Consider the following 26,191-nt stretch of genomic DNA (forward strand, 5'->3'; position numbering starts at 1 on the left):
GGCATGTGCCACCACACCCAGCTAGGTTATTTAAACTTTTAAAACAGCATATTTGGGATGGAGGTTGTTGAAATGAAAGGATGAATGAATCTGTGAGAAAACATGAAATTTTAAAGTAACTCAAGAGTGTGTGATAATGTATAAGTGGGCCTAAGTTTCAATATTCTTATATAACTTTTTCTTCTACCCACCTGTGTCAGAATTTAAGTTAAAAAGGGAGAAGAATAATTGAAAGGTACTGAGACTAGTTTGCAAAATTCCCATTGTAAAAATTGGGGCATTATTCTGGAAGACAAAAGAATAAAGCTGGAGGCAAGAAAAAAAGAAAAAAAAATGGAGCCTGAATATAGTGGTGCACATCTCTAATCTAGGGTACCGGAAGGCTGAGCAGCAGGATCACAAATTCAAGGACAGCTCGGCCAGTCTCCTGTCTCAAGATAAATATCTACTACAGGACTGGGGGAGCTGCTCAGTATTCCCCATGTTCAACCTTAGGGCGGTGTGGGGAGAGTCTGTGTCCGCTCAGGTACACTACAGAGAGCTTGAGAGAGTTTTGAGGAGAAGCAAGAGGAAGCTGTATGGTTACTCTGTAGGCTGTGATTTATGAAGTTTTGCTGCACTCTATCACTGAAAGTCCCAAGGAATTTCATAGGAGGCTGCAGTAAGGATTGCAGTTACCTTCCAATTGTTCACAGATGTCATTTGTCCATAAAGGCAGTTTCTAGGACTCGTTTGTGCTGGCAGCCTTGGTAGAGATTGGCCTTATGGTGAGCTGGGAAACCCCAGTTTTATGTACTAAATACAACAAAACCAAACCAGACTCAGAAGGGGATGATCATGTTCCATAATGTTTTTATTCTGTTCACTGAGAACAACCTTAGAAAGAAAGTGTAATACCATCATTAGAGTAAACAGCATGGGATTTCTTTAAAAAGTTATAAATGGCAGTCCCATTTCTGGTAATATGTCTGTGATGGTTGAGACATTGTGTCAACTGGAGAAGTTTAGAAGTATAACTAAGGAACTCAGCAAGGAGCCAGGGTCTCCACTTTGTAAGCATTCTCATCCTGTGCAGGAGGAGGGCAGGGAGATGGTGTGAATGCTACACCTGTTCTAGGGGGTGGTAGCCTGCTTATAATATAGGGGAGAAAGGAGGCTTGTCTCCCCCTCTTTTTGCTCTGGTGCTTTTGCTGTCTTCTATCTTCTTGAAGTGTTATCCCTGTGACATGCCACTTTGCTTTGAAGCCAGCTTATTATGGACTGAAACCTCCACAAACAGTGAGCTAAATAAATTTTCCTTCCTCCATTTTGGGTGTCAGGTATTTTGTCCCAGCAATGAGAGCTGAAACCAGCATGTCAAAGACACGGTTTACTTCTATGTTCATTGTACATTATACTCAATAGCTAGGATATGGAACCAAAGTGTATATCAATGGATGCATGGGTAAGGAAAACGTGGCATATGTACATGGCAGAATACTACCTAGCCATTTAAAGAGACATCTTATCATCTGCATCAACAAAGATGAACTGGAAGGACATAGTGCTAAGTGAAATGAGCCAGGCAAAGCAGACAAATTCTGCATGGTCCCACTTCCACGAGGAATTAAAAACTGTCAGCATTATACATACTGACAGTAGAAATGTGGTTTCCAGAAATAGGATTGGGGGAAATAAAAGGAGATGGTCAAGGGGTATAAAGCTTCAGCTAGATGGGATAAATAAACTCCCAAGATCTCTACAATATGGTGACTGTAATTAATGATGATCTTCTATACTTGGAAAGGGTTAAGTAAATTATAAATGTTCTCATCGCAAAAAAATACTCAGTGTGTGGGAGGGTGGATGTCAGTTACTTGATTTATCACTTTAGAATGAAGAGCTTATTGAAGCACCAGCTGGAACACCACGAATGCATGCAAGGTGTTCTGGTTTCCATACGTAAGTCTCCAGAGCCCGAGAGTTTACCCCAGAGGGGGCTGCCTCCTCTCCGAACAGCTTCTTCTGGTAGCGGGTCGTGACACTCTTTTGCTGTCCTCTAAAGGTTAGAGTGAAGCACTCTTGTGCTCATGAATCTCTCATGAGCTGTGATTAAGTACCAATAAATTCCAAGCACTGTTTGCCTGATAAATCTCCTCCACCTAAATGCACAGGCATCAAAGTCATCCACAACGGTAACCCAAGGCCACTTCTATTATGAATTTGGCCTTTGCTTTTTAAAAAAATCACTATGATTCTTCCCTAGATAATGACTCGCATAAAACGTTCTCCGTGATTAACAACGGCATCTGTCTCTCAGCTGCTGCCAGGAAGTACCAGGGCTGACCGTGGCCAGCACTGCAACACAGATCTCTTCACAAAGCAGAAGACAGCGGGCTCATCCCTGAAGCTCTTCCAGGAGAAACTGCATGACGAGTGCATTGATGTCTTTATGAAACATCTGCTAAGTGCTTCCGGAGTCCCAAGCCCAATGACTGGCTGACCTATCTATTTCGGCCATGCTAATGCCCTCCGGGTCTGAGGACTGGACAGACAATTAAGGTCCTAGGTTAAGGTAAGTTTTTAAAAAGCTAAGATAAGTAGCCTAACTTCCTTCCAAAACTATTTTCTTCTAATCTTTGACATGCTAAAGGCATGATGTCAGTGGATTATTTTGAGCAAAGGAAGATTTGCCTTAAAAAAAACAACTAACCTCCCAGCCAAGCCAGAGCAGATACACTTACCACAGGAGGGCAGTGACCGTGGACAGTGGGGTTGAGTGACAGAGCAAACTAACTCAGTGAAGCACATTTCCTGTGTAAATGAGTATGTTTCCAGGCCATGAGGTTTTTGCATAGGTATTGCAAAAACTCACTAGGACAAAGTACAGAAAACTGCTACTGTCATCCTGGCCTGACAGCCATCATCACAACAAAAGCACTTTCTACCCATTTCTCAGATTGTGTTGGAGCCATTGAAGCTGAATACATGTGCAGGGCTGTGGTGTGGCCCGGGCATGGTTGAACTGAGAACGAGGAGACACCGCAGGGGACAAAAGAGGCCACAGCTGAGGCCACCTGCAGACTTTCTGGATGGTTTTTCTTAATTAGCATTGTCTGTTGCTCTGAGGGCTCCTTGAACCCCACCCAAGATCCTGTTCAGGTTTCCTGCATTTTCCTCTTAACTCCTTGCTTGTTCTGATTAAATACGGGCTGCCCAGTGTCAGTCAGCTGGCCGACTAGCAGAGTATGAGCTCTGCCGAGGATTTCACTCCTCATGCAGGAGTGAAAGACCATGCCAAGTGTCTCATTCCTTTGAGCCTTCGCCATGTACCTGTTTGGGGGCCTGGGGGTCTAGGTACAGACCCCAGTAAGATTGAATGAAAAAAATGTGAAAGAAAAAAATGTTTTGGTCTTTTCCTCGTGGGTCTCCAATTCTGGACCACAGTATCTTAAAAGTATTATGATATAATTACATACTTGAAACTTTATGTTTCCTTGAGATAAGGAAACCTCTTGTTAGCAACAAACCAATAGGAACGGGAAAGTAAACCTACCTTCCTATCTCTAGAAGACTACTTTGTCCGCTGTACTTCTTGGGCAGATGTGTAATTCCCAAGTTAGAGGAATGAAAGGGCTTTGTAAGACATCTTAAAAGCAAGGAGATGAATAGAGAGGCCTAAGAGGCTACCGCACCTGGCACAAAGACAGGTACCTAACTGGGATCTCTGCACTGACACCACTAAGTCAGACGCTGACATCACACTACCTCCCCCACCAGTGCTATGCTTCTGAAAAGGAAGGGAAGTAAAAATTAGCAAAATAAATACCATTGCCGATGGCTCCTGCACGCGCTGTGGATTCTGGTCTTCACAACAGCCTTGCAGCACAGGTGTTATTAGCACTACTGTCCATGTAAAGAAACTGAGGCCAGTACAAATCTCAACACCAGTTGCCAGCCAGGTTGGAGGCAGTAATTACCTAATCCCCACACCCAGTGCCCTTTGGATGGCTGAATCCTGCATCATGCCTTCCAGTGAAAAGGAATCACTTGTTTTTCAGTGAGGCAGAGGATGAAAACCACCGCCCATCTCATACCTGTGGTGGAGTCGATGGTAAACAAGGAGGACAGGTGTCCTGGGACAAACTCATATGCCACTGTCCCGTGCACCCCGGAGTCTCTGTCGGTGGCCAGAACACGGGTGATCTCGGTGCCCGGCTGGGTCTGGCCACTGATGCTGCTCATGTAGGTTGACGGGTTAAACACAGGGTGATTATCATTCACATCCTCCAGGTCCACTCGGACAAAAGCTTGGGCACTGAGTCCGCCCTGTGGGATGAAGGAATGGTGATTACAAATGGGCCTCTGCTGAAATGGGTATAGAGAATCATCCAGAAAGATCCCAGAACAGTACATATGCATATGCACACAGACATACCTACAACTGCGCACAGGTATGGATGCATTGACTTTTTCCTTGACATATAAGCTCCTAAACTTCAGTGCTGATTCTTAAACATGAACAAGATTACCCCTAAAGAACATTAGGGGTTAAAAATTTCAGAGCAGATGGCAAAGACATTTCTAAGTGAGCTGGTGTGTAGTGAGAAGTATGTGTGTGTAGGGGTGGGATTGGCTGGCGATACCCCTGTGAAATCCTAACTAAGCAGACTTCAGTGCGGCACAGACAGACTCAAGTGAGGGTACTGGGCTGCAGGAGGAAAGGTTACAGCTGATGCAGGAGGAAAGGTTACAGCAGAGGAGACTGCAGGCAGGAAGACTGAGGTCGGAGTGCAGTGCAGCTCCGTGGCTGCTCAGGGGCAGGGAAGAAGGCAGAGAGCCTGTGTCCCAGAGGCCAGGGCAGGTTATGGAGGCTGCTGCAGGCTCCTGAGAGGCTAAGGAGAGTTCTGAGCAGAGAAGGACTGGGCTGTACTCTGACCGTAACCATTGTTCTGACTGCAGCGCCCAGTACAGAGGGAAGGACATGCAGGGTGGAAGGCTGGGTCCAGGGAGGAGGCTCCTGGGGATCTCAAGGTCACAGGAAGGTGAAAGCCTGGATAGAAAGATTCTCAGTGAAGGGACTCATCCTTCCCCTCAGGGTGGTGAGGAAGTGTGGCCCTCCTCCTCAGAGTAGTAAGGGCCACACCCTTCATCCCTGAGGTGATAAAAGAACTGGGCTACATCCCTGAATGTCTGATTGCTTTGAAATTCTGGAGTTTTCAGGCCTCACAAGGTTAAGTATGGAGAAGTAAAAAGCAGGTCTCAGACTGGTTATTTTGTGTTGCCTCCACCTAAAAACAAAGAGAAGCGGGAACCAAGAAAATAGAAGAAAATCATTCCTGCAGTGTCTCCTTTCCTAAAGTAAAACATATGTTCCTGCTTTCAGGCACCAATTTCGACTTCAATCTGGTTCCTTGGGACGCTGGGCTTTGACGAAAGTCCTTGGGAAGTCATAGCTGCCTGGGTTTCCTCCTCGTTCTTCCCTCCTCTCTTCCTCCTTTTCCTTTCTGTTCCAGTTTCCTACTGTGTCAGGGGTCTGAGTGGACAGGACGGAGAGGGTGGGGAGGATGCTCGGAGTGGATAGGACAGAGAAGGAAGGGAGGGTGGATGCTGGGGGTGGACGCGATAGAGAAGGTGAAAGGATGGCCCAGCAGGACCCAGGGGATGGGGGCTGCTCCAGTGCAAATGCCGACACCAGGTGGCCTGGAGGGCAAGAAAGACCTTGCTTGGGCTGGCATTAGTGACAGCCAAAAAATGTCTCTCATGCTTTGAGGTTTCATACACAGAGTGCATATTCAGAGACTGAAAATGAAGGAAGAAATTCGCCACTAGGAGCCCTGTGAGTCCCCACATCCTGAGTTGAATGCAGTGTGGTTACCCACAGAGTAGGAGAAACGAGGGCTGCTTATGATCATGATAAAAATCAGGGCTGTTCTTCCTCCCAGCCCGTGTGTAGACAGTGCAGGTGGCCGTGTATCCTCAGCAGGGTGAGAGGGCCGTAGGGGGCCAGCTCAGGGAGTTCCCAGGCGTCCAGGTCAGGGGCACACTGGCTGTGAGCACAGAGATAATGCTGTACTGTCCCGTGACTGCCTAACTCCCTGCCTGCTGGGCTTCACTTTCTCTCTTTCTTTGCAATTTTTCTCTCTTGTTCTACTTCTCAGATTTGAGAAATCCCCTGGTTGGAAGAGGGCTGAGAAATCAGGAAAGAGACAACATGGTAGGGTGAAGGAGATAAGCACAAATAGATACCGCCAGGCTTACTATGCTTAAGAATCTTGGAGATGCCAGAGCAGGCAACACTCTGCAAACAAGCAAGGTCAGACAACAAAGTGAGAGCACTCCTGGTCACAGAGCAGTGACTCCTCCTGGAAGAGTGATACAGATCTCAGGCTTCCTGTCAGTATATTCATGCCTTAGCTGCTGAACTTATCAAAGCTGCCGAGTCTGTCAAATTGGTCCTTTAATAAAAACCATTTATGGAATGTTTAAGTCTATTTTATATATTTTTTTCTGCTTCAGTTGTTATCATCGCCCTTTGCAAGATTTGTATGTTTCTCCTGCTAACACAGATAAGAAACCAAAGGACAGAGAGGCAAGTGGCTGGCTCGCTCCTGGGAAATGAGCTTGTAACAGCCTATCTGCAAGGAGTGCAAAGACTCTTCTGTCCTCAAAGCCCTTGGTGACATTTTGAAGTTTTAAAATTGGATTGTGATAGAAGTTCTTACACGTAAGCCTTCTTTAATGACTGGATAGGGACCGTGCTTGCCATGCACTCAGTTTTAGAGAACGAGACAAGTCCTGTATTTCTCAGGAGCTCATGGTGTATGAGCTGGGTGCTGTGGTCTAGGCGTGGGGCACAGAACAATCCACAGCCAAAAGCTCAGTGCCCAGTTGTGACTGTGTCCAGGATGGTGCCCTGGCAGAAGGTAGACAGGCTGAGTCTGAGCTGCCTCTTACAGGTCTGCCATCGAATGAATGGTATAACACAGGTGAATGCATGTGTAGTGATTAATAATCATCAAACAGAAGGCGGTGTATACTCTGTAGCCTGAATACTTGAGGCCAGACTGATTTGTTTTAGAACCATGAATTTTTTCATGTTTTAAAAGCTCACACAGTGCATATATTCCAAGTAGGGTCTGGGGTGCCACCCTGTGATCACGATCTCAATAGCTTAGAGAAAAACCTGAGTGACCTCCTGTGAGTTCAGATCTATTTTCTCACCTGGGTGAGCATTTCACAACGTTTTATTCTGAGAGCTTCAGAGTTCTGACAAAACAGTTAAAGGACTGTGGCTGCCTTCGGATGCAGACAAGTGCTACACTCTAGCAGTGAGCAGCAGACACAGTAAAACCACACCATAAAGGGCCCTTGGAGGTAGGCTCTCAAAACTAAGTGACACAGTCTTGATTGTGCTTGCTGGTGGGATCCACCAGCAAAAAAAAAAAATAGTATGTGTATGGTCCCGGTCTTAGAAAGGGATCTTTCCCACTGTTTTAGAAAAACCTGGTTCCAGAGGATGAGCACCAGCCACCCAATGTAGGAGGTGCTATGAGACCACTAGTGAGGAATACAGATCTATAACACACAAAGTGACATTTACTGGGGACTTACAGACAGAAATGTTTTGGATGGCAGAAAGACAGGTGGGTCACTGCACTCCGAGGTAGAAGGAAGCATTTACATGCTAAGCTGGAGAGGTCTGCAGCCAGCCAAATGTACCTGAGCTTTCTCAAGAACATTAATGTATCCAGTGTTGACTCAGAAATACGCAGTCCAGGTGTTGTGTCAACACAAAATGTATGACTGAGTATCTTTAAGGGCTTTGTCTTACAGGGAGTAAAACTGGGTTAACAGCAAGATGGCTGTGGACCCATCAAGCTGATTCACAGAATCTTCTTTGGGAGGAGCATGCTGGAGAAATCAGGATTTCACAGAGCACAGTTTCAGGAGACTTGTCCTAAATTCATTTTCTCCCTCCTGAAAGCATCCCCTTCCCAAGGCTGTGTTACAGCCTCTGCTTGTCTCTTGGAAACTTCTCATGAGAAACTCAGCCAGAACCACCAGGGGAGCCACTTCTGGATTCACTGCCCTTAGAAACCATGTAGGATAAGGAACCTTTTCTTTAAGCTGCTAAATTAAGGAATAATGTATAATAGAGCAAGAAATAATTAACATATCCCATAAAGGCATGCATGATGAGTGTTTCTTGTCTTACTCTTTCTTTTTCCATGAATAAATCATGGGTCCCTTTGGTTTTAAGTTATGAAAAGAAACTCCTAAATGATCCACGTAAACCTCAATCCCCCCTACACATGTTGGAAGAGCTCCAATCTCAGAAGCATATGTTATCAGAGCCATGAAGGTCTCCCAGGTCAACTGTAAGAAACAGACTTTTTTGCTGTACTTTCTAATGTTGTTATTACCTACTTCCTATTCTCTTCCTTCTTGCTTCTTTGGACTCTGGAATAGTAGACTATGAATATCTACCCTTCACATCTCTTAGCTCTTGTGAGCTGTGGTATGCAATCTAGAGAGCTTTCTATATAAGTGCACTGCAGGTCAGATTTTGTGAATAAGGTGAAGAGAAATGAGGGTCCAGTTCATCAAAAAACAGTAAGTGAAGTGTCACCAAAGCCAAGGTAACTGCATTCAAGGACTACTTTTTTTTTAATTTCATGAGCAGCTGTTGTAATTGTAATCAGGAGAACAGCTTTATTAGAGCAAAGGGAGGGAGGAATACACACACACAAAACTCAAAAAGTAGGCAAATATTTTAGGTAGATGTGCTATGAAAGATGGAAAAGGAACAGTATGCTTTTTAGAAGGTGTATGCAATTACAGGCAGTTCTTTTTCTTAAGATGGAGATCGTTATTATGCTTCATATGGCTATGGGAATCATTCCAGGGAATTTGAGAAATTAATGATGCAGGAAAAAGAATGTCAGCACACCGGAGATATCCGTGGGAGGGGTGGAGTGGCTGGGACTCTGAATGGCAGAGGATCTGCTTCTGATGCAGGCATCTCCAGTACCACACCAGGAAAGCAGGCGAAGAGCGTGAGCTGACCAACAGTCTTGTGAGCAGACTTGGAGGCTGGAATGGAAGAATTTCTTCTCATAAGCAGATGTGCTCTTTTATTTTTTATTTTTTATTTTTATTTATTTATTTATTTATTTATTTATTTATTTTTTGTCTTTTTCACTTTTATCGGTACCAGGGATCGAACTCACGACTGCCTGCTTGCAAGGCAGGCGCTTATGCCGCTGAGCGTGCTCTTTTAGTCCTGAAACAGTTACCACTGAGCGTCCTTGTAAGTGAGAAAAGTCAAGGAACTACGAGGTGCAGGCTATTGGATATTGTGGAGTTTGCAGTCTCTAGGAACAGCAAGGAAGCTGCAGTTACTGCAGTCTGTGTACTGAATGGTCTCTGGAGGTTCCTGTGTTAAAAGCTTGGTCCCCAACGTGGTGCTATTTGGTGTGGGCCATGAAGTGATGGGGCTTTGTGGAAGGTTCTGAGGTCACCAGAGATGGCTCTTAAAGGGGACTGGTTGCTTCTGTGTTTCCCAGAAAGTGAACGGGTTGCTTGCACCATAACACACTGCTTTCCCAGGGCCCCAAAGCAACGGTGGCTTTTGTCCATGGACTGAAACCTTCAGAACCATGAACCAAAAGAAAACTTTTCTCGTTGTAAGTTAATCATCTCAAGTGTTTTGTTACAGTGACAAGGCTGACTGATACAGTGGTAAAGAGGAAGACTGTGGGCAAGGTGTAAAAGTTTTAATGATCAGGGAGTTTAAACCAGGAAAACAACAAGAAGGGTGTTTATGCAATAGGCTGACAACACAAACCTCAAAATCAAATGGGCCTTTGATGGAGGAAGGTGTAGAAGTGATTTGGATGATGGTTTGGGGAACAGGAAGGGCACTGCTTTCCAAGAGCATAATTAGAAGAATCCTGGGCTTCCCTGAAAGAGACCAGCAAGAAACTGCTATCTGTAAGGGACAGATTATTTTCAATCAGGAGGTAAGGAACAACCAGGTAAGGAACTCCAACTAGGTGGAGTTTATAAAGAAAGCTGATAACTGTTATCAGTTTTAGAAGGTCTGGTAGAAGAATTTACAAGTGCAGAAATGATGAATAGGAGATTAATTCAAATTAAGGGATGAAGCAAGCAGTGTGGATGAGAAAAAGAGCAGGGAGGGGCACACTTTTGGAGACAAAGATGTGGCAGAGCGATGCTGAAGACACTTCATTTACCACCCCTTGTAGTATACGAAAGAATGGTGGGAAATCTCTTGCAGGTGTGATTCAGTCAATTTTGCTAGAAATCCAAGTGTTTGGGCAAAGCACACTTCTGAAATGGGGAAGGGATACCAATCCACCAAGCAAAAGACAAAAACATGAGGTAGCATAAACTTTTAGAAAATGAATATGCCTTTCTATCCTGCAAATTTTCTTTTTAGGGTCCATCTCCAATGCATACACATACTATGTATCACAGCTTCAATAGCCAGCTTTTGTCATGAACACATTCAATGGAGAAAAGCTAAGTCAATTTACTTTCTATATTATTAACCTGACAAAATCCTCCCTTAAACCTGGTATGGGGAGATAAGAGTTGAAATAGCTTTATCTCAGGCACATATTTCAGCTCTAGAATTCAGGATGTAGCAAATACTGTTATGAGTTAATAGACATATTCACCAGAAGTGAGAACACCATAAAGTTAAAAAAAAATGTATGAGAAAAGGGAGGAAAAATGAACAGATGTATGTGTGGCATAATTAAATTACAGAGCTTTATTATAACAAAACACGAGCTTGCCAGTGCAATCTAATTGTTTGGTTCCATTATATAATTTTATAGCGTGCCCATTATAGCCTCTGTACATGAGATAAATAGCAGCAGCACTGACAGAAAAAGTAGAATATTCTAGAAGTCATATCAGTAAAGTAGGAGACATAATTGAGTTTAAAAATATTGACAGCTATCACAGGGATAAATAGAGCAGCAGCAAAGATCATTCGGGGTATTTTATATGAAACAGTCTTCTATTGACAGCTCAAATCTCTTAGGAACACTGGTAAATGGGTTCTCAGCAATTTTCTTATGAAGGACTCATAAGACATTTATTAGAAAGAGAAAGGGTAGAGGAAAAAGCGTAGACTGTCAAGGTGGTTGCATAAAGTGAAAGGACTTTGTCAAGTCCAGTTTATCATTTTAAATAAATGCGCAATGGCATGGACTGCAGCAGTGTGAACCCAGCTGATTCCGCGCAGGCAGCCTGGGTTGCAGCCCACTAGGAGAAGCAGTGTCTGCGTTGTTACTTTCAACTCTGCCAACCTCTGGATGGTGCGTCTCTGATGCACATGCCCAGCTAGCAAGAGAACTGTGATAGGTGTGTTAAAGCTCAGGGCACCTGCGAAGAGCTTTGTGAAGACTGCACTGAGAGAGTGTGCGCTGGATAACTCTATGGATAGTATACATGTGCATAAATACTCATATTGTGTGTGTGTGCAGACAGATGCACATTCACTTAACAAACACATTGCTTGTTCTCCGTATGGTCTGTGGCAAATGTGAGAGACACTGAAGACAGGCGTGGCTTCAAGCAAGGCAAAGGAAGAAAGTTCTTATGCGCATGTGATGGGGGACAGGGGGTGCTCTTTTAGAAGGTGTCTCACAAAGGTGTTGCCGGCCTTCCTGCAGCCCTGCCCCATGAGAACATGATTCAAGGATGGCTCCCAGGCCTGCTTCCCTTCTTGGGTTTCCATGTGGTTCAGGCCTCTAAGACACTGAAGAGGACCAGAAGGAGAAGTCAGCCACCAAGATGGAGAAGCTGTCTGAGCTTCAGGGAGCAGGGGTCCAGGAAGTTTTGATGACAAGCGCTTCCAAACATTAGATACAAAAAAGGCTTAGATTGTACCAGCTCAGCGTTCTCCACTTTCACCAAGGTTCAGTGTGACTTTCCCTGCTCATGCTGAGAATGACAAATGGGGCCTTGCAGGGGTGCCTATTTCAGTGGGCAGAGTAGTTGCACATATAATGAGCTCTGTGTCTACAACATCTGCAGAGACATCTGGAACGACGTTGAGATCTCGGTGCCGCTCCGAGCTACTGTACTTGCCAGGCTGCAGTGGTGGCTCAGGGAGACAGAGAGTTTGCTTCCCCAGTAGAAAGTTCTCTCACAACACTGACCCTAGCCCAGCATCTGGCCACCAAGGCTTTGGAGCACTCAGATCAGTGTGTGCTGCCAGGGATCCATCGCTCTCCTGCACAGCATCTGCACCTTGAGGCTCCCAGAGACCAAGGAAGGAGTGGACTCACGCTCCTGTAGTCACGTGTGTTTCGCCTCTGAGGAAAAAGACAAAGGGACGTGGACTGGGGTTAACACTTACTCCAGAAAATCAAGTTCACTCCAAGGTTTGGCGTTTGCGCTGTCCGTGACCTGGATCCTCAGGCACTGCTCCTGGGGGCTGTCAGTGATGAGGGAGAAAACTACAGGGCAACTTCTGTAGATGGCCAGTTTGTGGGACAGCGAAAGGGACGTAGGCCAAATGAGAGAGAACAGAGGCAAGAAAACCCGAGGGGCTCCAAAATGACAGCAAGCAGAGCTTGAGGAACCGGGCACCAGGAGTCCCCAGCACGGGCCAAAGTGGGGATCATAGAAGAAAGATCCTGCTTTCCACCAGACTGCTGGGGAGGAGGAAGATGGCTCTGGGGAAGCCAGTGGCCCCTCCGCAGAGACACAACGGCTGTGAAATGTGGGGCTGTGCTACATTTAGGGGCGCATTTGAAGGAGGTGATGCTCCGTGATTTCTCATGCTTTGATTTCCACAAAACCACAGAATACAAGAGTTGGGGGAGATGGATCAGAAAACCCCAGAGCACTGAGAGGAGACAGGATTGGAAGAGGATGGAGACGAAGTCAAAGATGCAGAAAAAGGAGGATGGGGACGTTGCTGCAAAGTGTCAAAGAGATGACATGTGACTGCACGCTTGGTGGTGGCTGGGGAGGAGGTCACAGACCATGCAGTGTCAGGGAAGCCTGTTGGGGCCACACTGAGGCCCAATGTGAAATACAAGAAACACTGTAACAGCCTATGTGGACACTAAACCTTCCTTTGAGGATTTAGGACACCACACTGTGACAAAATTAAATTGAATAGTGAATTCCATCAGCGTTACTGTTATTTAAAATAAACTGGAGTTAGTGGAAACAAAGTAGCTACAATTTTTTTACATTGCTCTTAACCTCCCAGGAATTCTCTGAGCCCTTTGCCTTCCTGTTCCTCCTGACTCTATCCCAGAGCAGTGTGTGAACTGTGACAGCTATTTTCTGTGTTTGCTGCCTTGACATGGGGGTGGGGAGTGGGGCGGTTAGTGATCCCAGGGACGCCTCCTCTGCCAAGGTTAGAGTCCGTGAACAACTAACTCACTGTGCAAATGTAAGCCAAGCATTCCGGAGTGCACCCCCAACCCTCCTTCCCTACTGGGCTCTGACAGTCCAGCCTTGTATCCCTCTTCCCTCAATACTTCCAGGCAAATGCAAGACAATCAGGGATAGCTCCGGTGCTTGAGAAGCTACTCACCTACAGTCTAAGCCTGCTTAGCCCACCTCATGCACTCCTTCCCACAGAGACCACAGTGAAGGCACCAGTTCAGGGTTTTCCTGCTCCCGGTGCCTCCTGGTCAGCTGTGATCTTCCCATGGCAATGTGTGCAATGTACCTCTCTCTGTCCCTGCCACTCACCACTCCCTCGTGGTACTCCCCGGCAAGCCTGTGTGTGTGCCCATTATGGTAAAACACTATGGAAGGTCCTCAAAAATCTAGAAATGGAGCCACAATATGGTTCCACAGTCCTGTCACTAGGTATGCATCCAAAGAACGTGAGATCAGTCTATCAGAGACACTTGCATGTCCATGTTCAATGCTGCACACTGCACAACAGCCAAGAAATGGAGATAGCCTGTTTCCATCCCCTGGTAATTGAGTAGGAATATGTGGTGCACATAAACAGTGAAGCGATATTCATTTACAAAAGCAGAGTGAGAGTCTGTCATTTGCAAGGACATAGGTGGAACTGGAGATAAATAGAGATAAGCCAGGCACAGAAAGATAAGTAAGTACATGATGAGCTCATGCAAAGGTGGATTCCCAGAATGACCAGCTCACAGCAACTGAAAACAGAATGGGGGCTACTGGAAACTGGGAGAGTGGGGGGAGAGGAGGGAAGAGGGAAAAAATAGATATGAACTTATCAAACCGTCCCAGAAAGGCATCATAAGCCAATGAGAATGCATCATTTATTTCTACATGTGACAGCATGCATGACTCTCACAAATAATGTTCAGCAAAATAAATTAAGTAGAAACACATACAGTAAGATTCCACTTCAAAAGGGAAGAAAGCATACTGATACTTGGTGTTAAAAGTCCACAGTGGTTGTTGCCCTTAAAGGACATGAGTGGGAGAAGCTGGAAAGGTGCTTTGAGCTGCTGGTTTTGTTTCCTTGTCTTCTCTGTGTTCATTTTGCAGAAATCCATGGAGCTACACAATTATAATTGGTCCACTTTTCTACATGCCTTTTATGTGTCAATCCACAAACTGGAAAATAAAACTAAGAACAAGATCCAAGGTATCTTGACTAATCAAAGTTGAGTCAATGTAAATATCAGAAAGAGTAAGATCAGCCATGCATTGACACAGATCAATTACATAAAATCCAGAAATTTATAATCACCGTAGGAAAAATACATTGGTTACCTTTGGGGTTATTAAGGCACTAGTATGCTATTCTAAAAATAGTAAAATAAAGATTTACAAACATTAATCTGACTTTTTATATGAATTATATTCCATGGTAATAAAACAACTGAAGCAAGAACACTTTTAGTTTAAGCATTCCAGATAGTAAATCTAAAAGGAGTAATAGAATTGGACAGTCACTGTTGTACAGAGATAATGGTGCGTGTCTGCTGATACATTCAGAAGCCCGGAACATCACCTAAACGAACCTGACGCTAACCAGGTTCCCAGCCCTAAAAGCCAGTTTACAGGAAACAGAGCTGATGAAAACAAATTAAATGGATTCCAAGAATGGAATCCACCATGTTCAGCATATGGAAAATGTACAGGACAAGTGACCTGGCTTCTTTTTTTATTTTGTTAAACTACTTTTAATTTTATTGTCTTAAACATGTATGTTTAATGCCGTGCTAGATTTACTCTTGTTACCAGTCTCCCTAACACTAGACTCTTTGCAGCATTCTCTTTTTATTCTGCAGTAGATGATAAGGGAAAGGCTGACTGTTACAGACTGAAATTTAAAGGCCGTAGCTACCAAATCAATTTGTGAACTTATCTGGATGTGGATTCAAACAACAAATTATTAAAAGATATGCTTTAAAAATCCAGAAAAGTTAACAAGGAATGAGTATGACATGTCATCAAAAATTAGTAGTGTATTGTAGTTATGTTTTCATAAAGTCTTTTCTTAGAGATAGTACTTAATTATTGATAGATAAAATGATATAATTTCCCATGTTTGTGTCAGAAACCTCCAGAAATAGCAGCAGGTGAGGTGAGCTGGGTGTGGAGGCACACACCTGTAATCCCAGCACTTGGAAGGCTGAGGTAAGAGGACCATGAATTCAGCCTGAGATACATAGTGAGTGCAAGACCGGCCTGGACTACAAGGTGAGCCTCCAGCTCAAAAAAGCAAAGGGTGTGGGAGGAGGGGCAGTGGGTACATAAATCCCAATTAGCGATTAGTTAATGTTGACAACCCTTGACATTCTGACATGGACACTGTGGTTCAGGATGTTTGAAATCCGTACCGAAGGACTTACCCCATCCTTAGCTTTCACCAAGAGATCAAAGGTGGCTGGGTCCCTTTCCCTGTCCAGGTCTTGAGACACACAGATCTGCCCGTCGTGGGGATTGATGTGGAACGCTGGAGGTGCCTCCTCGCTCTGGAATCCATCGTAAAGCGAGTACTCAACCAAGCCATAGAGCCCCGCGTCTGCATCAGAAGCTTTTACCTAGGAGACAGGAGAGACACCAGACGATCAGTGCAATGCTCCTGCTACTTTTGGGGCTCCCTAACTCTTGGGACGATTTGTATAAGCAAGTAACTCACAGCCGGTCAGGAGGCACAGGCCTTGGGGTTCCCCCTCTCTCTCCTCTCACCTCCTTGATTACTCTGCTCTTCTCCTGGGCACTCTCCTTTCTGTCTCTAGGCCCACTCTGACACTTCCAAAAGTCTGGGTTCTAAAAGTCTGGGTTCTATTGTCCTCTTGCTCCTTTCAGTAAACCAAACTGGTCTCACTGAATCTGAGAGGTTTAAAAACACCCGCATGACAAGTAGGATTCTATAATGCATCTGGTTCTTCCTTTATGTAGTCTTTTGGTGAAGGCAAGCAACAAAAGTTGAAGTAGTAAATGGCTCAGGAATTCCAACCCCATGATAGAATTCACCAGGACGGGGGTGAGATTCTCATCTCCTAGCACGGTTTCTTTTGGGAAGCAGCACCCCAGCCAGAGGGCTGCCTTCCTGGCAGTCATTTGAGAACAAAATCCAGCCCACACTCAGCTCTCCAGAACAGGTACACAGAGATGGAGCATGAATTGCCCACAGGGGAGGGACTTGGTTCTTATTCCATAAGTGCCTTTTATGTTAGCAGCAGTCCTGTGCCTGGTAGAAAGAATGAAACAACTGGAATCGTGGAAAACAACAGTATCCTAACTGTGGGAGCTTATCTGAGGATCAGTGCATTCATTCTAAGATCCACACTGCATGCCTAAAACTACAGACAGTGAGAACCCCTACATATAATGTTTTCCTACATATAGCTGTGATAAAGTTTAATTTGTAATTTAGTCATAACTCTTATAACAGTGAGAAGGTAACAATTATAAATAATAAAGTAGAGAGGACTTGAGCTGCAGTGCAGTGGCAGAATATTTGACTAATGTGTTCTACCCTTAGTACCATGAAAGAAAAAGAAAAAGACGAAGAGGTGGACGAGGGGGGCAAAACAATTATAAAAATGCACTAAAACAGAAGCTATGTGAATGGGGCTGCTCTGTCCTTCTCAATGGCCCTGAGCAGGCAGCCAGCAGTATGAATTCACAGCACAGAGATAATTCGCACCCCAGATAAGACGGCAAAGGACGGTGCGTGATTTCATCATACTACAGAGAACAGCAGTGGGAACCTTTATGGTTACTTTTGTAATTTTCCATTAATATTTCAGACCACAGCTGTCTGCAGGCAATGGAAGCCATGTAACAGAATAGAGAGAGCCACTGCTCAATGAGAAATACAAGTGATGTACAGAACACGAAATATTCCTAAACTGGAGCTCAGTATAATTCCTCTGACTTACAACCCAGGTAGATCACAGCATTCAATAGAGGCCATTTAAGGGAAGAGAGAGAGAAGAGGGGAGGAAGAGTGAGATTTACAGAATGACTATTCTTGTAAGAGCTTCACATTTATTACACACCTACAGTGTACAAGCTACGAATTTCCTTTTTTTTTAAAAAATTTTATTTAAAAAGAAAAAGAGAAAAAACAAAACAAAACAAAGTGGTATAAGGGTACAAGTAATACAGAACTACAAAAAAAAAAAAACACTAAGAAATCACCAGTTAATAGATTACATATTATCATCTTAGAGATAGTTGCTCAAATCACAGTATCAAAACATACAAAGTGGACATTCAAACAGTGAGACTGCGATTTCCATTTTACAGATCAGAAGTCAGACCAGAGTGCTTATGTGCTTATTGAGGATCACAAAACATAATATGACACATCCATCCAATTATTTGTTTTGCATTAGAAGCAAATTAGATAATCTTTTAAATTTGAAGCATTTGGCCAAGCCACAACTCTACAGCAAGGATAGACTCTTAATGTCATGATAGATAGATAGATAGATAGATAGATAGATAGATAGATAGATAGAGATATCTGAAGTCTTGTCTTTTTGTCTTTTTATTTACTGAAAAATACATCCCCTCAGAAAATCTTCTGACACTCCTGCAAGCACAATGTGCTCCTCATGGGTGACGCCACTCCCAAGTAGCTCTTTTCCTCACACGCTTGTGGTTTTGTGTCTGAAAGAGCATCAGCACACACAAAAACAACTCATGGCAGTGTTGGGGGCCTCCTGGCTTGGCTGAACTTTCTATTGCACGTGGTCAAATCCCAACTGAGTTCCATAAAGCGGGAAAAGAAATAAAGCCATAACAATGGGAAATAAGAGAATTGATTAGATCAACTGAGAAAGGCCAACACCCAACTAATAATTGGCTCATTAAAAGAGAACACAGAAGTAAAAGTAAGGAACATATATTTTTTTAGTTGATGATGTCACAGTGGCATGACCCCAAAAATCACTTTGACTGGGAGGATGGAGATGGCAGTGGCTCTCTGGCCTGAGACCCTTCAACACTAAAGTTAACCAGAGAACATTACTGGGTCACAGCAGAACTGTAAGATACACTGAGACATACAAAGGAACCCAGAAAATCTGATCAATAAAAATAGCTTCTGCTGAAAGTTTACCTTTGTGCAATGCAGGAAGATGTGTGAGATTATGTGGGTCCACAAGGTGCTTCTACTAGGTCGTCAAACCGAAGCAAATGGGAAGTTACACCCCAAAAGCCTCCCATTGGCATATCCTGTGACAGGATCAGTTTTGCAGAAACAATTCTGGCATATTGCTCTAATGGTTTTTAGAGGAAGGCAAATGAAAAGACAACCTGTATTTTTTATTATGCCTTTTGTAGTCATTTAATTCTAGATTGAAAATAAAAAAGATCTTGTTTTAATCAATACTACCTATATCTAAATCTGTATCTATATTTATATCTACACACACATTCATGATCCACAGGAGGAACATGGCTGATTACATTCTTGGTATTCATTTACTTTATCAGCCCTATTTCCTATAACCTGGTGCTTAGAGTTAGAAACCATTCTAGGAGAGCCCCACTGCCTCTGGTATGGTCCTCCCATCTGTGGCCAGCATGTGTCAGATCAGCCATTCACAGCAGTGAGACCCATCCCAAAAGCTACAGGGTGACATTTGTTGGTAGCATTACTCCTAAGCAACTACATCCCTTAATGCAGGGACATTTTCAGACAAATCCCAGAGCACCACACCAAGGAAATGATCAAACGAAACAAGATCTACCTGGGGAAATCACAGCCACATTTTAGACAAAATTTAACATCAGAACCCTCTTAGTTTTCCTTATAATTGATGAATTTTCACCATGCCCACGTAACAATTTGAAGAAACAAAATTACTGATACAAAACCTCCAACTAATTATTTGCTTTATATGGAGAGAGTGATTGACTGCAGTAGCAGAGGTAGATGGGGCTACAAGCCAAGGAGCACTGACAGACAGAGTGGGGATGGGCTTAGGGCTAAGGTCCAGAGACCGGAAGAGACAGCTCATCTTCACCCCACCAAGGAGAGAATTTGGATTTAGGACTTGCTGGATTTAGGACTCTATAGTTTCCAAAACTGTGAGACGCAATACTTCCTGTGGTTTGAGGCCACCAAATGAATGTAGGATTATTACATTGGCCCCAGAATGCTAACAGGATCCCCGAGTGACCTGAAGCAGCCTCACAGCCCTCAGCTGAGCTCTGTGTGGATGACTTCCTGTTCTGTACCTCTGCTCTATGCTGCAGGCTCATGGATCATCTTACTGACAGTCAGTATCTCCTCCTGTGCCTCAAATGCAACGCGCCCCAAGGGCCTCCTAACTCCGCTTTCAACACTGCTGCCCTGCTGTCTTGTCAGTTATTATTAGAGCAGCAAAACATGTACTGGAGAAGGACACTGATTTGTAACTGTCCTGCTCAGAATCCTCCACTGGCTTCCACTAGAGCCAATAAACCCTACCCTTGCCTGCCAGTCTGTCCTGAACCTGTCCTCTGCCCTTATCTCCCACTGCTCTCTGGCCTTGCCTCACTTTCTACACATTAGGCTCTTGGATGGTTCTGGAATTCACCAGCATGGTAACACCTTTTCACTTGCTGTCCCTTCTGCCTGGAAGGCTTTTCCCTCACACTTGTGTATAACCTGCTGCCTCAGCTCGCTCAAGTCTATATACACCACCAAGTCACGCAGCCTTCCAGATCCTCTATATAAAGAGCATCACCCTCCAATCTGCCATGCACATTCTTGTCACCCTACTTCACTGAGCAATTCTCTCCACCTTATGCTACATCACATATTCTTACCTATTCATTTACTGATTACTATATATATATGTATATATAATGCATACTATATATATAATACATAGAATATGTATATGATATATATCTTCTCCAGTACAATTTAAGTGCCAGATCAAATGGATCTCATCTTGCCCTGGTTCTCTAGCACCTACAACATCAGTGCCTGTTGACAGCAAAAGGTACTCTGTGCATTCACTGTGTGAAGAAACAAATCGAATAGTGTGTATAATATAGAAACATGCAGAAGAATGATTTTGATAACCATTCTGCCCAGTTGACCTCCCAAGGAAACAGATAAGTACAAAATGTTTCACAATGCAACTCACGGAAGAGAGTATGTTGCATTAATGAAGCTTCATCAATTTATAAGGCTTTTGATAAGCCACCAAAAATGGTACGACTAAAATCAGCTAGGCAAAAGAGGGATAAAGATTATCAGGCTGGAAACACAGCTGTGCTTCAGTGCTATCTTTTAAAATGTATTTTCAGAGAAATTGATACAACTCTTAGATGAATAGGCTAAATACAGATCCTCAAGTTACAGTCAAAAGATGGTCAGGATAACCTGTATATACTGTCTTAATTAAAAAAGGGATTAAGAAACTACTAACCCTAATACTTAGAATCATCTTTTCTCCACCTCTTTCCCCCCAAGCAATTTTAACCAGTGAGATGGGAGGAAAACTTGTTTTTGAAAGTGCTTCAAACTAAACAATTAAAATGGTGTGATCTAAAACAAAATATGGTAGGCACTGCAGTTAAACCAAAAACAAGACTCAGAACAAATTTTAACCAAAATACCTTTTTTAGTATAGTACAAAGGAAACTAATGAGGGATGTGGGTTTATTCACATAAATTGCTAGAAAAATTGCCAAAGCATATGTGGAGTAGTGTCCAGTTCAATGCTTACTTCATATTGAAATAAATTCTAACTAGACAGATTAAAAATAAGTAATCACACATTTAACACACAAGTATGTATTTGGCTGATCCTTACACTAAAAAGAAATTTCAAGATGAAAAGATACATCAAAACAAAACAATAAATAAAAAAATCCCAAAGGAAAAAAAGTTAGTACAATGACTACCCAAGCATTTAATATTTCATTAGGTGAAAAAAAGTCCATAAAAATGTAAAGGCAAAACTAGTAAGGTATCTTCAACAAATATATGCAAACAAGTTAATGTCTCTAATGTAGAAATAAACCTTTAAAAATAAAAATGATACTTATTGCCCAATACTCCAACCACCACAACAACAAAATAGCCAAAGAATGTGAACGGGCAATTCACAGAAAAATAAATATATTTAAGATATATTTAGTAGTGATCAAATTAATGAAATATAAAATAACATTTTTACCCTGCAAATTAGAAACCACCAAGATAATATACCGAGTTCTGGAAAAGGGTTACCAAACACGCACTCATTTGGATCGCCCCTGTGGAGAGAAACTTTGTGTCACATTAAGTGTCAAACATTCTCTACCTAAAAACATTCATCTCCTTTGACTCAATACACTTCTAGGAACACATGTAGAAAGAGGACAAAAGTTACAGTATGATTTATTCAAGAATCCAAATGTTTTACAAAAAAACTTGTTCAAAAAAGCCATGAACCTATATAGAGATGCAATTAAAATGTCCATGATGTACAGTTTTCCTTTAAAAAATTACACTTAAATTATTCAATTTATGCCCCCTCAATCTAATGTGCACAATAAAAAAACCTCAAGAGCGGCCAAATGTGAAGGACTCTAATGTGGGAAATAATAATTTTTAAAATAATTTTGTTACTTTTTTAATTTTCAGAAATAAAAATAATATCACGGAAACATTAATAAAAAGGAGCTGAGGATCAAAAACTCTCGGGCCTGAAAATAGCTGGCAGGTCATGGGATCCATCACCTGCTGATTCAGTTAGTGAGTGCATGTACACAGGGTTCCCTTCCCGGAAACCCATGAGGATCCCGCAGCTGCTGTGCAGGCTCTGCAGGTACCATGGCAGCCCCTGCAGCACACTGAGGAATGAACCCAGTGCCGCACCCGCACCGGGCAAATGGTCTCCCCTGAGCAGTCCTGGACAGCGGTGCTCATTTCTATTTAAGTTTTATTTGTCACAAAATCTCTCTCTCTCTCTCTCTCTCTCTCTCTCTCTCTGTCTCTGTCTCTGTATCTGTCTCTCATTTTTTCAACCATTTAAGAGTGTAAGAACCACTATGAGTTCATAGGTGGTACAACCACAGGCCGCACGCTGGTTCTGGCCAGGCTTGTAGTTGGCCCACCCTGAATCTAAAGCAGAAGAACACACCTTTAGATCACTGGGCAGACAAGAGGCTGGGTTTGATGAGTACTTCCTGTGTGTATGAGTTGAAGTACCATGCCAAACCCCATAAATATAATTGTTACATTTTACAAAAAATACAATATTGGTGACTTAGGTAATAGTATTGGTGCTTTAGGTACAGTGCTTATTAGGACTTCATTTAAAATTCTGTATTGAGTTGGGAGGCACAGGCCTATAATTCCAGCACTTCTGAGGCTGAGGGAAGAAGATTTCTGCAAACTCAGGGCCAGCCTGAACTACATAGGGTGACCCTGTCCCAAAAACACAACACACACACACACACCAAAACAAAGAAACCAAACAAAAAATCCTGTATTGAGCCTGTTTCATGGTGAGTGTAGTGTGCGTTCATCCCTGCCTGTATGTGCTACTTACTCCTGCCCACTCTGACCCTCTGTCCACCCTAGGAAGTGAACTGGGACTTTGGTCATGAACTTGAGACAACATCTCGCCAACTCACTAAGTTGGCCAGGATGGGCTTGAACTCACAATCTTTCTGCCTAGCTTCCAGGAGTGCTGGAATTACAGGCGTGTACACCAAAACAGTTGACCTACCTTTATGACAAAGATAAATCCTAAATTATTTTAAAAAGAACTTAGACCATTTGATTTCTAGTCCCAGCCAAAATTTTTTCGCTGAGCTTAATTTTTAATATCATGACTTTATATTGGACAAAAGCTTCATTTTATTACTGCTTGTCACTGGAAACACCCACAGTGAAAACACGATCTAATAAATGTCTACCAACTCTTCCAATAAGATTCCTATTATCTCAATTGTAACTCTCTGTGATTCACATGCAAATCAAATAAAGCCCATCTACAGCATCTAGCTAGACAGGATCAAGGGGAGTTAAAGTCAAAAGGTCAGTCACTTCTCTGCAGCTACATGAAGGTTCTTCCTCACTGTCAGGCTGTTTCAGTGAAGTAGACCCTTCTTCCATATGCAAGACACTCATCACTAAAATAAGTTAGCTGATATTCATGGCATAAAATTTAACTTGCCAATAGTACCTCTACTGATTAGCACTTTCAAAAGCACACATATCCTTGATTTACTGACATATTTGAATGACCAGATCTAGGTTTCTGATAACTTCATGGCCAAAGAATAGACAAAAATACTGGTGGCAGTTATGGTGTCATACTAATGTTTAAACTCATGGTAATATCCCTGGTAGTAAATAGACATAGATGGACGCACAATGTAGCCCAAAATATGCCTACACAACTCTTTACTTCCAAATACTTGAAAAAGAGTTAGGGCTCCTAATTTACAAGTTCTAACTACATGGCTTTCATTTACTTTTTAACTCTTTAACAGTGTTTGCAACAAGATTAGAAAGTTCTGTTTGCTTCTATGATCATCGATCAGCTATTATGTTCCTCTGTGTAATTTTCATAAATGACAGCTCAATACAGCTTCTTTAAATGTTGCAGACGGCCACACTTTCAAATTCTTCATAGCACTCTTCATTACTAAACAATAACACAATCAAGGAGAAAATGAATTAATTCATAACTGGGTGCTTTCACAGGACTCTTACAATACATCCAGAAACACAAAGGATCACATGATTGGAAACAGCTTGCACATCCAAAACTCAATTTGGACTACAAATAATGTATGTTTAACACCGATACTCACAATGCCTTATACTATAAATCCTTAAATGAGAAACAAATTCGTGTCAGGCTTTTAGCTAAATATTTCTTCCAAGGTTTTTATTTCCCTAAAGCTCAGATATAAATTTGTTGGCTAGTATGAACCTTCTAGGAGATTTGGCAGAAGAAACGACCTTATAAAAGCTAATACTTCATTTTTATTCTTCCTTCTTACCTCCAACATTTCACAGTGGGATTTCTTTTCACATATCCCTTGTATACACAGATTTTGGTGCCTCTAGACTTCTAAGGAAATGTCTTCTTTTGCTCTTTCTGCCTTCTCCGCTTGGGTGAGCTCATCTGATATCACGATTTTGAATAGCTCTTATGTCAGGGCCATTCTGGCTTCACACCCCCATCACGAACCCTTTCTTGAGATCTAAATCCATCTATGAAACCATTTCCATGATCTGCACACTGGGTATGTTTCATAGGAATCTCACAGTTAATGTGGCCAAATCAGAATTTTGGGGCGTCTTCCACACAGTGCACAAAATCACCCCTCTCTCACTCCTCTCTAATAAAATGGCACCTCCATCTTCCCTGTGGCTGAAGTCAAACTCTGGAGTTACTCTTTTACTCTCTTTCCTAAGCTTCAGAAAAACCACCTGGCCAACAGTTGCAGACCAGCTGCATCTCTCATCCTAGGGGAAGGAGTTTAAGAACAGTGCTGAGAGCCATCAGGTGAGATCCAGACATGCAATTAAACATGTACTAAAAATACCAGACTTAGTAACATTTTGTATTATACCACTTTTACCTTTCAGATTAGGATGGATGAAAAGTGTTGACTGCGTTCAGTGTTGATTATAAGATGTTCTCATTTTCCCATAAGAAACTAGAAATATACTGAGGTGAACCTTAGTAGTAGAGTGCTTGCCTAGCATTTGCAAGGACTCAGGTCCCATATCCAGTACCAAAAACAACAAAAGAAAGAACTAGAAATGCCCCAAAGGTCCTTAAGAATGGACTGTTTAATTGTATAGTGCTGTTTGGAAGAGTATGCATTTGTTTAAAAATAAAGCAGTTTACTTTGTAGACATAGAAAATCAACTGGGATATGCCATCAAGAACTAAAGTTTCTTTTTTTAAAAAAAAAAAGAGCAGGAAAAGCAAAGTCACTCTTTGGAATTTAGAACACAGCTTATGTGTGGCACAGTGAACCTCCTGCTTCCGAACCTAGAGCCTGGCGTGGTTAAGCAAATGGAAGGGGTTTTACACTGATCCTCAGGAGACAGGACTTGAGACCGATGCAGGATCAGCCTCTGTCTCAGGGAAGTATTTGCCTATTCCTTGGTGATCCTGCTCTGGCCAGGTTGGATGCAGACCTCGTCCCACTCTCCACCTCAGGACCAGTGTCACCAATCTGACACTCTAGAATGCAAAGTACGAAGGTCAGAGATTCACTGATGTGACTCCTATAAGAAGAGACAAAATGCTAGAGGCAAAGAGGAAGAGTTAAACAGACTGAAGCAAAGGAATCCTTCCCCAGTGACCACGCACAAACTAGAATGAAAGTCCAGGCCAAAGCACAGGCCAAGGGGCAGCTGCTCTCCTAGGCCCTCTCAGTGCCACAGAGGCTGGGCTGTGTTGCAAGAATCCAAAGGAAAAGGTGATGGCTGCACATTCTGGGATTCTGTATCTTCCAGCAGAGGAAGAGAACCAGGTGTCCTCACCCTGTGGCCACCTGAGTCCTTACCTGAGACGGCCACAGGCCAGGTGGTACCAGCTTACCATGAAAGGAAAACCTCATTTCCTTCTGACTAGTATCCTAGCTCAAGATAAAGATGGCTGTGAAATTACACACATTTTATTAACTTTAGAGAAAATAAAAATCTGGATAATAGACTTCACACTACTAACTGATGTTGTCTCTTTGGACATGACCATGGAGAATTCCACTTTTTAAAGAGCGTGTGTTT

At 42.9% G+C, this 26,191-nt stretch overlaps 1 protein-coding gene across 1 annotated transcript in view; it reads right to left on the minus strand.

The window, feature by feature from the left end:
- Dchs2 (dachsous cadherin-related 2) overlaps window positions 1–26,191 on the minus strand; it is a 236,042-nt gene that overhangs the window by 94,242 nt on the left and 115,609 nt on the right. The window contains exons 2-3 of the mRNA XM_063260869.1: window positions 15,834–16,025; window positions 4,077–4,308 (exon numbers count right to left, since the gene is read on the minus strand). Coding sequence (XP_063116939.1) covers window positions 4,077–4,308; window positions 15,834–16,025 — 424 coding nt within the window. The remainder of the gene's footprint in view (window positions 1–4,076; window positions 4,309–15,833; window positions 16,026–26,191) is intronic.

This window comes from Cavia porcellus, unplaced genomic scaffold (genome assembly GCF_034190915.1).
Source record: "Cavia porcellus strain 051 isolate PalLab524CR breed Dunkin Hartley unplaced genomic scaffold, mCavPor4.1 scaffold_14, whole genome shotgun sequence".
In the NCBI taxonomy this organism is placed as follows: domain Eukaryota; kingdom Metazoa; phylum Chordata; class Mammalia; order Rodentia; family Caviidae; genus Cavia; species Cavia porcellus.